Source organism: Camelina sativa, chromosome 3 (assembly GCF_000633955.1).
Source record: "Camelina sativa cultivar DH55 chromosome 3, Cs, whole genome shotgun sequence".
NCBI lineage: Eukaryota > Viridiplantae > Streptophyta > Magnoliopsida > Brassicales > Brassicaceae > Camelina > Camelina sativa.
In genome coordinates, this window is record NC_025687.1 from 10,311,803 (window position 1) to 10,326,654 (window position 14,852).

Consider the following 14,852-nt stretch of genomic DNA (forward strand, 5'->3'; position numbering starts at 1 on the left):
CCGAGATATTTCTTTACTTATTTTTTCATAAAAGCCAAAACAAAAATAATAAGAGGCCACGTTGGTTCATATTTATATTATTTTATTTTCATAGATAAAATATTCATTCGACGTAGTTTTAGAAAAAAAGACAATTAAATGGAAAGAAAAGGAAAATGTTAGGTCACTCTTACAAAATGTCGACCAAAGTGGTTATCAAAATATAATATCGACAAAAAGTACATAATGTTTATGTTCTCAGACCAATCATATAAGTAGATAGACACACAGTACAGTGTGCTTGTTATTATTAACTTGATAACGTTAAAAAAACAAAAACAAAATTTGTAATGAATCGAATTCCAAATAAGTTCGGTATTCAAAGAATTGAGTTTTTTTTTTAATACAGTTTAACACGTATACGTTTGCCAAAATAAACTCATGGTTGAAATCCTCAAATCGGATTTGAACTCTGATCCAAACTTATATTACTCCACTCGAAATAAACAATCAATATATTATATCCCACTCGAAATCTCCGTCAATTGATCACCACACATCCATTTGGTAAAAACAAAAAATATTAGTGTGTTGTTACGTCGGTTCGAGGAGAGATCTGGAGTGGTTATAATGTTTCATTAAAATGGACGGCTTAGATGTGCGAGAGATCTTGTGGGCTCCGACTAATTTGGTACCAGACGGTAGATGTGATGCTTTACGCGTATCATACTCTATTACTCTCCTCATACTCTCATAGTACAACGCGTGTTATACTCTATTACTCTCCTCATACAGACACATGTCAATCGTTCATTTTGCTCGGTTCAAATTTTAGTATTGTTTTTGTTTGTTTGAAAAGATTACTAACATCCGTACACATACAACAGAGTTTCACTTTCAACTAATTAAGGCAAAGCCAAAGCATAAAAAACAACGGCCCAAGTTGCAACCAAAGCCCCTAATGGAGAGGACACGGCCCAACCTGCACAAGGATTAGCCTGAGTAGTCGTGGGGTTGTAACCACCACCTCCGGTGAAAGAGGTTGGTGTGGGGGTTGGTGTGGTGGTGCCACCGCCTACACCGTTTGACGTGGTCGATGCCACGGTGATTGCTAGCTTCATACCGCCCGTGCAATGGCCGGGGATTCCACAGATGAAGTAGCGAGGACCAGTGGTCGTGAGAGATATGGTCGTGGTTCCACTGCTGTCAGATGTAATGGAGTTCCCTAAAGTGCAACTCTTGTAGTCATTCTCGCTCACTTCATCCACAGTGTGACCCGCACCGTAGGTAAACACTGAGTAAAACCATTGTGTAACAATATTAATGCTATCGTTTTGTTAGATTTTTCGTTTCACATTATCATTCTATGCAAACAATAATGTCAATCATCATTCTATGCAAAATATAATCTCATCGAAATCATTTTATCATGTCATTAATATTAGGCTGAATTAGGGTTTTTATCTTGGCCTTTCTTTTTGTCGCAACTAAATAAATATATGTGTGCATAGAAGAGGTAATTTATATATGATTCATATTTTTTGTCCAAAAAAAAAGAGAGTCATATTATATATATCTAATTCTCGAGAGAGTTAAGAGATGATGAATCACCGATGGTATCGCCGACAGCGAAGCTCTTCCCGGTGGTGAGAGGAGTATAGTCAGTGCCAAGGGACCAATTCACGGTAAGAGTGGTNAGACAAAGGGAACAGATTCCAGGAGATTGTCTGTGCTTCGGATGTTTCTTGCATGAGTAAACGTAGTCTGAAGATGAATCTGATCTCTGCTTCACCGTATGATTCTTTGGTTTTGAGTCTGTTGTTCTCATTGATCTTCTGTTTCTGCTACTGATGAGGAAAACGTTTGCCATTGTTGAAGTTGTGGTGACCTGATTTGGTTTTTCTTTTTCTTTCCTTCTTGCCGTTTCGTGTGAGTTTATAGTGTTCATTTATAGGTGCTTGCTTCGCTGGTTATGATCTTTATTTGGTGTTTCCGAGATATTTCTTTACTTATTTTTTCATAAAAGCCAAAACAAAAATAATAAGAGGCCACGTTGGTTCATATTTATATTATTTTATTTTCATAGATAAAATATTCATTCGACGTAGTTTTAGAAAAAAAGACAATTAAATGGAAAGAAAAGGAAAATGTTAGGTCACTCTTACAAAATGTCGACCAAAGTGGTTATCAAAATATAATATCGACAAAAAGTACATAATGTTTATGTTCTCAGACCAATCATATAAGTAGATAGACACACAGTACAGTGTGCTTGTTATTATTAACTTGATAACGTTAAAAAAACAAAAACAAAATTTGTAATGAATCGAATTCCAAATAAGTTCGGTATTCAAAGAATTGAGTTTTTTTTTTAATACAGTTTAACACGTATACGTTTGCCAAAATAAACTCATGGTTGAAATCCTCAAATCGGATTTGAACTCTGATCCAAACTTATATTACTCCACTCGAAATAAACAATCAATATATTATATCCCACTCGAAATCTCCGTCAATTGATCACCACACATCCATTTGGTAAAAACAAAAAATATTAGTGTGTTGTTACGTCGGTTCGAGGAGAGATCTGGAGTGGTTATAATGTTTCATTAAAATGGACGGCTTAGATGTGCGAGAGATCTTGTGGGCTCCGACTAATTTGGTACCAGACGGTAGATGTGATGCTTTACGCGTATCATACTCTATTACTCTCCTCATACTCTCATAGTACAACGCGTGTTATACTCTATTACTCTCCTCATACAGACACATGTCAATCGTTCATTTTGCTCGGTTCAAATTTTAGTATTGTTTTTGTTTGTTTGAAAAGATTACTAACATCCGTACACATACAACAGAGTTTCACTTTCAACTAATTAAGGCAAAGCCAAAGCATAAAAAACAACGGCCCAAGTTGCAACCAAAGCCCCTAATGGAGAGGACACGGCCCAACCTGCACAAGGATTAGCCTGAGTAGTCGTGGGGTTGTAACCACCACCTCCGGTGAAAGAGGTTGGTGTGGGGGTTGGTGTGGTGGTGCCACCGCCTACACCGTTTGACGTGGTCGATGCCACGGTGATTGCTAGCTTCATACCGCCCGTGCAATGGCCGGGGATTCCACAGATGAAGTAGCGAGGACCAGTGGTCGTGAGAGATATGGTCGTGGTTCCACTGCTGTCAGATGTAATGGAGTTCCCTAAAGTGCAACTCTTGTAGTCATTCTCGCTCACTTCATCCACAGTGTGACCCGCACCGTAGGTAAACACTGAGTAAAACCATTGTGTAACAATATTAATGCTATCGTTTTGTTAGATTTTTCGTTTCACATTATCATTCTATGCAAACAATAATGTCAATCATCATTCTATGCAAAATATAATCTCATCGAAATCATTTTATCATGTCATTAATATTAGGCTGAATTAGGGTTTTTATCTTGGCCTTTCTTTTTGTCGCAACTAAATAAATATATGTGTGCATAGAAGAGGTAATTTATATATGATTCATATTTTTTGTCCAAAAAAAAAGAGAGTCATATTATATATATCTAATTCTCGAGAGAGTTAAGAGATGATGAATCACCGATGGTATCGCCGACAGCGAAGCTCTTCCCGGTGGTGAGAGGAGTATAGTCAGTGCCAAGGGACCAATTCACGGTAAGAGTGGTGGATGAGGCAGGTGCCACCATATAAAAGAACAGGCCTAGGAGGGCAAGGCAACCAAGAAGTGTGCTCATATTGTTTTCTACCCTTTGTTTATAAATATAAGAGAATACTATTTTATGACAATTTCTTGGGACTTTTATACATGTTTGGTAGGGTGTGTGTTTTGTTGGAGTTTAATTTAGTCGACTTATAAAGGGATTAAACTCATGATTAAGGTTTGGACTTCCGGATATTCTCGAAAAACGCTTTTGCAATATATAAAATATATATTATTTCATAAAACTTTTTTTATCGACCATATTTTTACACACACTTACACCAACGCCCAAATAAAAAATCTACGTACATATATGATATATATTCTAATTAATTTTAACTTTTAACTCGGGAAATTTAAAAGAAATCTGAATGGCATCAGAGATTTTTTAAAACAATTTCAGGTGTTTATTATCTGAAAAATATAGTTCTTAAAAATTTTAGAAAATACCATTTTTTTTTTAGTTGATAGTATCGTAGGACTTAGGAAGGCATTTTTCAAAATTTTATAGCTTGTTTATAGACTAAAAAAAATTCAGAATTCCTTCAAATTAAGTAATTAACCTCAAGATAATTCTTATTTTTTGTCTTTAACAATGGTTCTTAGTTTATACAGTAGTTTTTACTTTCGGTTTAATAGGAAAAGAAAAAAAAACGAAAAAATTGGTAGATCATAAGAGAGAACTCATGGGATAGCGTCACAGCTTCACAATGATTATATGTATAGACTACATCAAAAAGCAGGTGGAACTTCCGTTCCAAACAATAAGCCAAGCGAATTACATATCTGTGTATAATGGCCCAATCATTATTAGCTAGACTATGGTCTTTTGTGACTTATATAACTCTCTTTTTTTTTTGTCAAATTTTTTTTATTTGATTAAACTAACAAATGCATGATTTATCGATAAGGAATGAAGAGACATGCTTCAGGCTTACTCAACCTACAATCTAAGCTAATCAAAAGTTCTATATGTGATAAGTAGTCTTCAGAAAACATATGATCGAGACACCACAACTGATGATGTGTATATATATTATGGATGGATCCATATTCACAAATATGTTTTCTAACTAAAAAACTATTGTAGATACTATATTTTAGGGATACTTTTACCGCTATAAATGAAAATACGATTAACAATTCGACATGAGTAGAATATAAAAACAGAAATTTTAGGTGTTTTTGAACATAATCAAAGACATGATACAGCATTACAGCTGGTGCAACCCAACCTCGGAATCCAGCAAGGTAACAAACTTGTATCAAGTTAAATTATATATATACAATGGAAAGAGTGATGAATGCTTAATGCGTGGTTCCATACGCTAACCAAATAATTTGGAACAAGATATTTAGACTCATTAAAGCGAATCATGACGCAAGCCGTTGAGAAGATATCAAAGAAACCATATATGTATGTATATATATATATGTTGATTTCCAATTAACTTCCTATTATTTTTCTTCCCAAGTTTTTATTATTAATTATAACATATTTCGAAATTCCTCTTCACCATTACTTTTCCTAAAAAGACTAATGCAATCAGCTAGAGTTGAATTTCTCAAATTTAAATACTTTCGACATCTTAAAATTTGTCCATATTATGATTTTATGGACTTTTTCCATGCCCATTTTGTGTTTCAAGTGATAGTGGATGATTTCGTTCAAAAAAAAAAAAAAATGATGGTGGATGAATGCAGCTAGAAATACAATAAACAAAAGAAATCTAAATACCTTTAACAAAAAGATGAAGAGAAAGCTGCAAGATAGTGTGAATCTAAGCTCAAAACATAAAAAAGCTGCTGAAGAGAACAGTCGGCTATATTTGAGGTGTTTTCTTATTCAGATATAGTGAAAAGCTTTTCACACATAAGATGTTTGAATTATATCTATAGGCTAGGTCAAAAACAAAATTCATTATAGGCTTTACTTTTCTACCTTTATTTTTTGTTCTTCTAATAATATGTAGTTCTACTTTCTTTTTTTCTTTTCCTTTTAATCTATTGAGTCTTCATTTCTTTTGATGGGTCTTCATGATAAGACAATGATCATCATCTCTCTTCTACCATGAATCCCACGTACCGCTGATTTTCCGTTCCAATTTAACTTCACAAAAGATTACGGTTTTTTTTTTTTTCTTAACCCTTTTGTTTTACATGATATACATATTATGTAGAAATTATATTTATTTTTACTCTATATAGTACGAACGGAAGACATGATTGTTAGTGAAGTCCTATTGTAGCTATTTTTCAATTTTGATTAATAATTAGTTTTTTTTGGAAGGATCAAATTAATTTCCTCTTCTTTTAGTTTTATCTTTAACGTCTATAAGAAAATTAACTTTTGGTATTTTCTTTGAATTTTTTTTGGTATCATCTTCTTAGCTTAGCTATGTCGTTTATGTTGGATAATTACATATTAGATAAAGCGAACTGGTTGTTTAATGAGGATGATTATCCACTTTAAATCTAAGGTTTAAACTTTGAACTATACAAAACTATGTATATTGAAGAAATTACTTTGAGTTTTGGAGGGTTTTAGTGGGTTTCTAAGTTGTCCAATGTCCATCATATGGTTCATATCTCGAGGTGAATATGGATTTGATTTTTCCACGAATAGTTAGTTATACATGTGTGAAATGGTCGGCTAAATGTTTTTTCTATAAAGATGCAACCTATATACTATCAACACAAATAACTTAAATGTTGTCAAAAAACAAACAAACCAAACAACACATAACTTTTTTTTCGGGTTTCTAGATGTATAATTTGTTTTCATTCAAAAAAATTTAGTGATTAAAGGGTTAAAAGGAACCCACAAACTTTAAAAGTTCTAGAAAAAGACGAATTCCTTTTGGAAATAGATCCATAAATTAATCATTATACTTTCGATATATATAGATCATTACACACACAACCCTAAAGAGCAAAGAACATTGTGAAGTACATTTGGCGTAGAATACAGCTATTAGCGCCCAATGTCACCTACTTACCGACTTAACCCTTCTTTTTTTTCATCCAACCTTATTGTTTTTTCCAGATATTTATAACAGTTAATTCATTACGGCGACAAAAATGCAACTTACATAAAGAGAAACAGTGACCAAAAAAAAATACACAAATTAGAATATATATTTTTTTTTTAAAACCATAAAAACTAATTAATCTATTTGCTGAATTATGACTCTTCTTGAATCCTCCTTATTGTTTGATTTAAAGCTGTTGCAATATCGTCCACGGTATTCAGTTGGCTTCCTTCTTCAACCTGAACAAACCATTTATTCTTATGAAATATAACTATATATAAAGATTCCTAAAAAAGGTTGAAACGGGGACAAACATAATTTCATTACAAAATATCAATTTGCTTAAAATTGGGCTTATGAATATCTCCTCAACAAGTGGTGGCCTCACTTCGTTGTCCGTACATATTTCATCGACAATTCTATGACCACCAAACATATATCCACAGTAGTATACAACACCACGTATACGATAGATACACGCATATTGGTGTTTTTTTTTTGTAGGTTGGTCCCCTGAATCTTACAGGTACCATTAAGATACGCAATTTTTTGTGTCTAAAATAAAATGATGATTACGAGTTTGACCCACAACTATTGAGGCCCCATGCCCTAAGTGCCCAAACGAAGTAAGCAAAAACAAAGAGAATGATTTTAACTTTTATTCGCAACCTTTTTAAAGCCCAGATACAACGACAACTAGTACTAATCCAATTTTTTCCCCCAACAATAAGAGACAAAAAAATAAATCAACAAAGTGAAACCATATGCACCACACAGTTATTAATCACTTTAATCTCATGATTACCCCAAAAGCAAACAAAGTAATGATGAGAAGTTGAAAATGTACGTACCTTGACGCTGATGGAGTAGAGAATGGAGTTCTGGTGAGTGGTGACATTAAGATGAAGAAGAGTGAACCTTAAGCTTTGTAAAGAAGCTACGAGTTTGATAAGCTGCTTTGGTTTCTTCTTGGCCAATATCTTGATGTTCGCGTGGCTTTCTGCCACCGTCACTTCTATCTCCGCCGATGAAGATGAGCTTTCCGGTACTTCTGATGACTTTGTAGAGAATTGAGGGAAGCTGAAAAAATCTGAGAAGGGACCCGCCAGCGAGCTAGTGCTAGTCTTGGCTCCTTCTACATCATGGGTCGTGGTTCTCTTAGGCACCATAGATTGTAAGATATGCTCTAGCTCTTTCACGTAGTTTATAGCTCCTCCTACTATCGACGCCTGATCTCCCTTTACCACCAAAAACCCGTTCAAATCAGATGCATATGTGTGTAGTTCATAAGAGATTGAAAAAAAATCCTTGGATATGTACGTATACACACGTATTGCGCAAATCTTTTATTTTGGCTTTTTGACCCCATATTGTAGGGTGGATCTCGGAAGATATGAAAGATCTCTAGTTGCATACAAGTTGATTCTTAAGAAATTATATTTAAAAACATCCTAATATTTTCTTAATCATATTGATTCTAGTTTTTGGTGTCACAGAATTATTTATATTAAAAATATTTAAAATATGTAGCAGAAAAGTTTAGTATGTAATATATAAACGCAGCACCTCTTGCATATAAGTTTACGGTTGATTTTCTTGTCGATGAATTGTATAAAAACATCAATATATTCTCAATCATCCTCATGGTATTCCGTTTTGTTAGTATATCTAAAGAATGACTTTTAGTTTATTAAGTTTAAAGAAGCCTGAAACACGCAAAACTGTGTACAAAAACACAAACATTTGAAATATCAATTACATAAGAAAAAGACCCTGAATAAATGATATATATACTTATATAGCATGCACATGAGGAATTAAAGACTGAATTAGTAACTTACCCTTTGAGCATACGACGACGGCATTAAAGAACGGAGCACGGCGAGGTACTCGTTCATCTGTTTCCGACGATTTCTCTCGACGGCGATATGAGTCATTCTCTGGTTCTCGATCTCTTCCTTGTTCTTGCTGTTTCTTGTTCTCCTCCTCTTCCTCCGCTGCTGCAGAGGAGGATGATGCTCCACATCATTGGCGGGAAGACCAAGCTCTTCTATCAATGAAGGGATTAATAAAGGGTGTTGTTGATAGTCTCGCCACTGACGATCTTCGTCTTTACCGTGTTCCACAAAGCTCTGTTCGTGACATGACTTATCAATGTTGTGCTTCGTATCTTGAGCTACTAATTCTTCTTGAGAGTACAAGTCGTGGAACATAAAATCTTTACAGTTGGAGAGGTATCCGAATGGACCTTGCGGGTATACCATAGCCGCTAAGGGCATTTTTAAGCCGGAGACTGATGAAAAGATATATTCAAAATATGGAAGAAAACAAACTGATTTGAGACCGTCAAAAAAAAAAGACAAGGGATTTGAGAAATCGAGAGAGAAAGAGAGAAGGAGAGAAAACAAAATTTAGACAGGAAGTGTTTGTCGCTCTCCTTTTTGTCTCGAGGGGAAAATAAAGGCAAAAAGGGTTAAGCCCACTAAAGGAAACTAACCTTGGTATTAATTATATGAAGATTCTTTTAAAATTCATTTTTACAAAATATTAAACTCCCAAAAACTCACCGGCATGGAGGAAGAGTAGGAGAGTGAATCTTTAACAAAAAAAACAAAAAAAGATAGGAGAGTGAAAGAGGAAATATGAAGATCAAACAAAGTGGTGTGTTTATTTATTGGGGGACTCTTCAGAGAAGCTTTTTAAAGCTATAAGGCTAATTGTTATATATATTTTAGAAGCTCAGAATAGTTGACCCAAAATCAAAGCTCCCAAAGAGTACAATTGTAATAATCCCAATATGGAAATAACTTCTTCATACTTAAGTTAGACGTTAAACAAAAAATTCATGAATTGTATCTAGAAAAAAATAAATTTGATTGCTGTCAAAAAGAAAAACTAAATTTGATTATATTGTAATTGTATTACTAAAATTTATTTTGTGGACTATTCCTAAAAAAAAAAAAATTAAAAATAAATAATTTATTAAGCAATGGTAAAAGCTGATATAGTGGGAAGTGATTTTTATTGACGTGCATGCGAGTGCAAGTAAAGTGGTGTGGTGGTCATTATAACCAGTTCAAATATTTTCCAAATTTTTCCTAATAGTGACGCCTTTAAATATGGCACTAACATCAATTAAAAAAATCATCGGTTCGTTAGTGTTAATATGTCATGTTGCGGATTAACGATTTCTCCAAAAAGAATCAAGACGTGCTAATCTACTAATTCTTTTTGCATTAAATTTTTTTGGTGATAATTAAAAGGAAAAGAGAAAAAATAAACGGAAATGTTCATTTGAACAATATAAAATTTTCAAAACATTCTATGCTTAATTACCATAGAAAACTATTTGATCTTCATTTGACGAAAATAAAAATTTTGCATTTACATTTTGTAACAATTTTGGGTTTAAAATTCTACTGTTCCAGAAATTACCATAGAATATCTATGCATTTCCATGGAATCAGTTACACTAATCAGCTTGAGTTTATGGTTACTAATTACTATTTAAAGATACGTAGAGAGGTATAGATACATGTATACATACAGAGACAAGTTCGCACGTGGGATAGTAGCAGACCGGTCCACAAGACCAAAATAATCTGTTTGCAGACTTGGGTCGTCAGGTTACACTCAAGATCGATTTTTTTTTTTTTTTAACCCTACACTCAAGATCGATTTATATTGAAACAAAATAACGTATATCTATATTTTTATAATAAAATAAATGTATTTTATATGTAATATATGGCTTAGTATCCGATTAAACTTGAAGTCTTTTTTAAAAATGTTTATCAAAAAATACACACCCTTTTTTTTTGTGCAAATCAGAAAATACACATCCAAAATATATTGGCTGGTGGGGTATCACTTTATGTCAGGTTTAACAAATTTGTTTCGTGCTGTTAAGAAATATTTAAATCGAGATATCCACTTGGTTGGCATGGAAGAAAATGATGGCACTAGTTATGTAATTTAAAATTTTTGTTTTTTTCGTCATCAAAAACAAAAGTTATGTAATTTAAATTAGATGGCATCTTTTTATTATTCTGATCTAATCACTCCGGGAATATGTAATAGTTATAGTCCAACTATAATATGAAAACAAAATTTAAAGAATTAGATAGATGTGACTAGGCTGCGTTGTGTAATCAAATTTGGTCGGACACTTGGGATCTTTAAATCTGAACCAATTTGCCGAAAATATAAATCAAATGTGAACATAAAACCCCAGGACAAAATTTTCATGATAATACAAGAATCTTGTTGGATGCACTTGAAATAAACTAAATTTAAGCTATAGTAATCTTGTCTCGTCTTTGAATCAGTATACCTAATTAACAATTAATTAACTAAATATTTTATTATTGGTTAATTATTATTTTTTTTTTTTGTCAACCGGTTAATTATTATCTAATCATCTGAAATTTGTTCGATCGTCCTCTGTGTTTATTACCTTTTCATCATATTTAACATGTCGATGTTTCCCACGAATGACATTTATTCAGAGTTTTGATTTTGATGTAGACGTTCAAAGATAATCTGTTTTTCTGTTTTCTGAAAACATTAAAAAAAAAAAAGGAGATGAGAAACCATGAGCATACGTCCAGAAGAGTCCATGTAACCTCACAATCTTCTATTTTCTTGTCTCTCGATCAAGTACTTTCCCAAGAACACAGCTTACAATTTTCCCATGGGCTTGTTTTCTCATGCATCTTTCGAATAATTTCCCCAATCACTGTTAGCTTTTTCTCCATGTTTGTTTCATTTAATTTGATCAAATCCAAACTGATTATATTAATTACATTCAAGAAAAAAGAAACAAACAAACGTTCCATATTTATATTACATTGTGAACAAAAATAAATTAAATACTTAAGATTTGAATGGTGAAGGCGATGGGGACGGATAAACCATCAGCTGTTTAATCTATTTTAATTTTAGGGAAGACAACAAACTGCTGTAAACTAATTAATTACATATTGTATCGATGATTTGAGTCTAACGTGTAAATTGTTATCTATAATATACATTTTCTAGAATTTGTTTACTTGTATGGTGATTGATTAATACTAGGACTCAGACCCCCGTGATGTCGCGGGGAAACTATTTTAGAAAAGTAAATATATTTTAAATTTAAAACTATACATTATGAAATTATTTGAATATAATAGAATAATTTGAATACATAAACATTAAACATAAACTGTTAGTTAAAACACAACCATCAAAATGAAAACATATCAACAAAAAATATTATGTAGAATAGACATAACTTTGTAAAAAATATTGCTTAAATTATTATAAATATATAAGATATCTTATGAAGAATTATGGTAAAGAGTTACAATTAAAAAAATTATAATGACAAAGGGATCTTAACTAAAAATATTGAATTAATGGTTGTAATGAGTAAATTTAATTTTAATAAATAATTATAATGAAAATTGTATTTAATAATGAGTGGAACAATATCAAAGAAAAATTGAAATTAAAATACACAACTTTCAAAAACATGATAAAATAAATTTAAATATTAAAAAGGTTTTTAACAAAAATTACGATAAATAGACCCAACTGTAAATTCTATATTAAGTTGTATTAATTTTCTCTATTGCTATAATCATTTCTAAAATTTTAGTTAGATTATAGAATAACGTTGAATATGAGATATTAATATTCAATTATTTAGATTCAACATAAAGTGACAAATTTGTTTCAACGAACTTGTTTGTTACTGATGAAGAGAAAAATATAAAGAGAGTTCAGAAGACATGACTATTTAAATAGACACACGTCAATGACATCATACACCTATTAGAACGAAAGTTGTGATGACAAAATATAAATAAAATATAGTGAAAAGACGCAACTCTATAATGAACTGATACAATTGTTTGATTTTAAAAAAAAAACAAATAAAAACAAAAAATTTACGAGAAGGTACTACGAAAAATCGCAACTGTTTGCAATTGATTATACCTAATAATTCATATAAACTGCTTTCAAATAGAAGGTATCTTTATTACCATATTGAAAATTTCAAATTCAAAAACTCACTATATAATCCATCTAACTGTTGAAAAAAAACATAGGTATTTTTATTAAATTTTTATATTTAAAATTAACTAAAAGTTGTAAATTAACCAAAAATATTTTGTTAAATCAAGAATTGGAGGAATTTTTTTACTTTTAAAATAATGAATGCTAGAGAATAATAATTTAGAAAGTTGTAAACACTGTTGAGAATAAAAATTTATATTATTTTGTATCATAGGAAAAAAATGAAAACAGTTCAAACAGACAAATATATATAGATTTCAAAAGATACGAACGTTACAATAAACACAACTCTACAATGAACTGTTGTAACTTTTCATAAGTAACCGTTTTAATGAACCATCACAACTTTTTGGAAAATATCCAACAGGTACGATTGAAAAAACATAACTGTTGGTCACATTTATTCGGATTGTTATTATATATAGATTACTTAAACTAATAAAAAGACGTTAAAATAAAATTAAAAAGTACATTTAAACCATTATTCTCTGATTTATTTATATTGCTATTGCTATACCTTAATCTGTATATGTCTCTTTTATATCATTTTAAGTTTTTTTTTTTAACACCTACATCACTCTAAATTTATGGTAGGAATCCACTTATTTCTTAGATGTTATTGTCTTTTCTTGATTGTTCAATGTATTTCCGGGATCTTTGGTTTAGAAAAATTTTCTCGTCTACGTAATTATTTATGTAGTATAGGTTTATCTATATGCAAGAATACTCTACTAAATGACTGCAACTGTCATTAAGTAATGATTTTAATCGTTTCATTATCTTATACTACGAACTACAAGTTCACATTCAATATAGTTTAATAATTCTTTGATGATATAACAACTAATTTTTGACAGTTGACATAAAACAATTAATTTCGACGGTTGACAAAACAATTATTTTTGACGAAGGACAACCATGTGTCTTCCATACACAAATTAACAAACACTCATACTTGTTTTAGCTTAATAAAACGCTTTTATCACTAAACCCGCAGTCTAGCTACAACTTGAATTCTACTACGATTAGTATAAATGAGTCAAAATGTAAAAAATAAAAAATATAAATAATTAAAGATCTGTATAGAAAAAAGGAAAGAACAAAAAAAAAACAGGGGTAACTGAGAATACAGTAATTTAACTATCGCGCAACAGGTTGCAGGTCTTTCATTGTCGTATGTATTCAAACATACACACTTCTATAGTTCTCATCTCATGTCTATTTATTTACAGAACATAAAATCTGTGATTGTGATTTCATTTATCGGGTAAAGAAAACTCTACGTAATACGTGTTTAATACATAATTCGTGAATCTTGATGCTCTGGCCAAAACTTCGTCGGATTGTGACAACTCTTTTCGTCTTAGTAAAGGATTCATGATTTTTTTATTACTGTTATTGTCAGTATATAAAGACTCTCTTATTTCTTCTCTATTATTGGTTCATGGCATGTTTTTTTTAAGAAATTCGCAAGATCTTATCACTGGTTCTCGGTCACATACTATATAGTATTAAGTATATATATTACTTTTATAATACACACAAGCTTAACTTTATAACTAAGACTTTCAAAAAAACTATTTATAAACAAAAACATCTTTACATACGTATACATTTTTTTTATTGAAATAGGGGACCAAAATCTTTTGCCATAGTTATATTTAGGTATTTAATGAAAACACTAACACATTTTCAACGTTTCAACTTTCAGTCCAAAATTACTGTGTTGGTAGCAACAAGAGAGAACATTCACAAAACACAACAAACAACTACTCCCAACTGCGACTCTTGCTCTCACCAACTCTAAAAAACTTCGGAATAGTTAAATTTTGATATAGTCAAAAACATTGTTCAATACTTTATTCTGGCTTGAATTCTTGAAGTTTCATTTCGCAGTTAATATAATTAGCTAGTAATGACGAGATTAGCCTTTTAACGAGTTTGAAAAATTACAATATAATAAAATAAAAAGGAGTAGTTTACAACTAAACATCCTGATAAAACCAGCCTTGTTCCATGTTTTAAAATAAAATTCCTTAAGTGGTAAAGGAACATTAGCATGTGGTTCGTTTAACC

At 31.5% G+C, this 14,852-nt stretch overlaps 2 protein-coding genes across 4 annotated transcripts; both read right to left on the reverse strand.

Annotated features, from left to right (window-relative positions):
• On the reverse strand, positions 793-3,800 carry LOC104776369 (blue copper protein-like). 2 transcript variants are annotated; one of them, XM_010500415.2, is made up of 3 exons: positions 3,627-3,800; positions 1,591-1,655; positions 793-1,273 (listed from the first exon to the last, which is right to left on the reverse strand). In XM_010500415.2, exons 1-3 carry the CDS (start codon positions 3,713-3,715, stop codon positions 885-887), a joined length of 543 nt encoding a protein of 180 aa, XP_010498717.1. In that variant the 5' UTR covers positions 3,716-3,800; the 3' UTR covers positions 793-884. The 2 variants fall into 2 exon arrangements, with proteins under 2 accessions (XP_010498717.1, XP_010498716.1); XM_010500414.2 differs by lacking the exons at positions 793-1,273; positions 1,591-1,655 and adding an exon at positions 2,764-3,244 and having other exon boundaries at positions 3,562-3,800.
• LOC104776371 (transcription factor bHLH94-like) lies at positions 6,731-9,190 on the reverse strand. Of its 2 annotated transcripts, XM_010500418.2 has the most exons (3): positions 8,555-9,185; positions 7,565-7,951; positions 6,731-6,952 (listed from the first exon to the last, which is right to left on the reverse strand). In XM_010500418.2, exons 1-3 carry the CDS (start codon positions 8,990-8,992, stop codon positions 6,866-6,868), a joined length of 912 nt encoding a protein of 303 aa, XP_010498720.1. In that variant the 5' UTR covers positions 8,993-9,185; the 3' UTR covers positions 6,731-6,865. The 2 variants fall into 2 exon arrangements, with proteins under 2 accessions (XP_010498720.1, XP_019099140.1); XM_019243595.1 differs by lacking the exon at positions 6,731-6,952 and having other exon boundaries at positions 6,982-7,951; positions 8,555-9,190.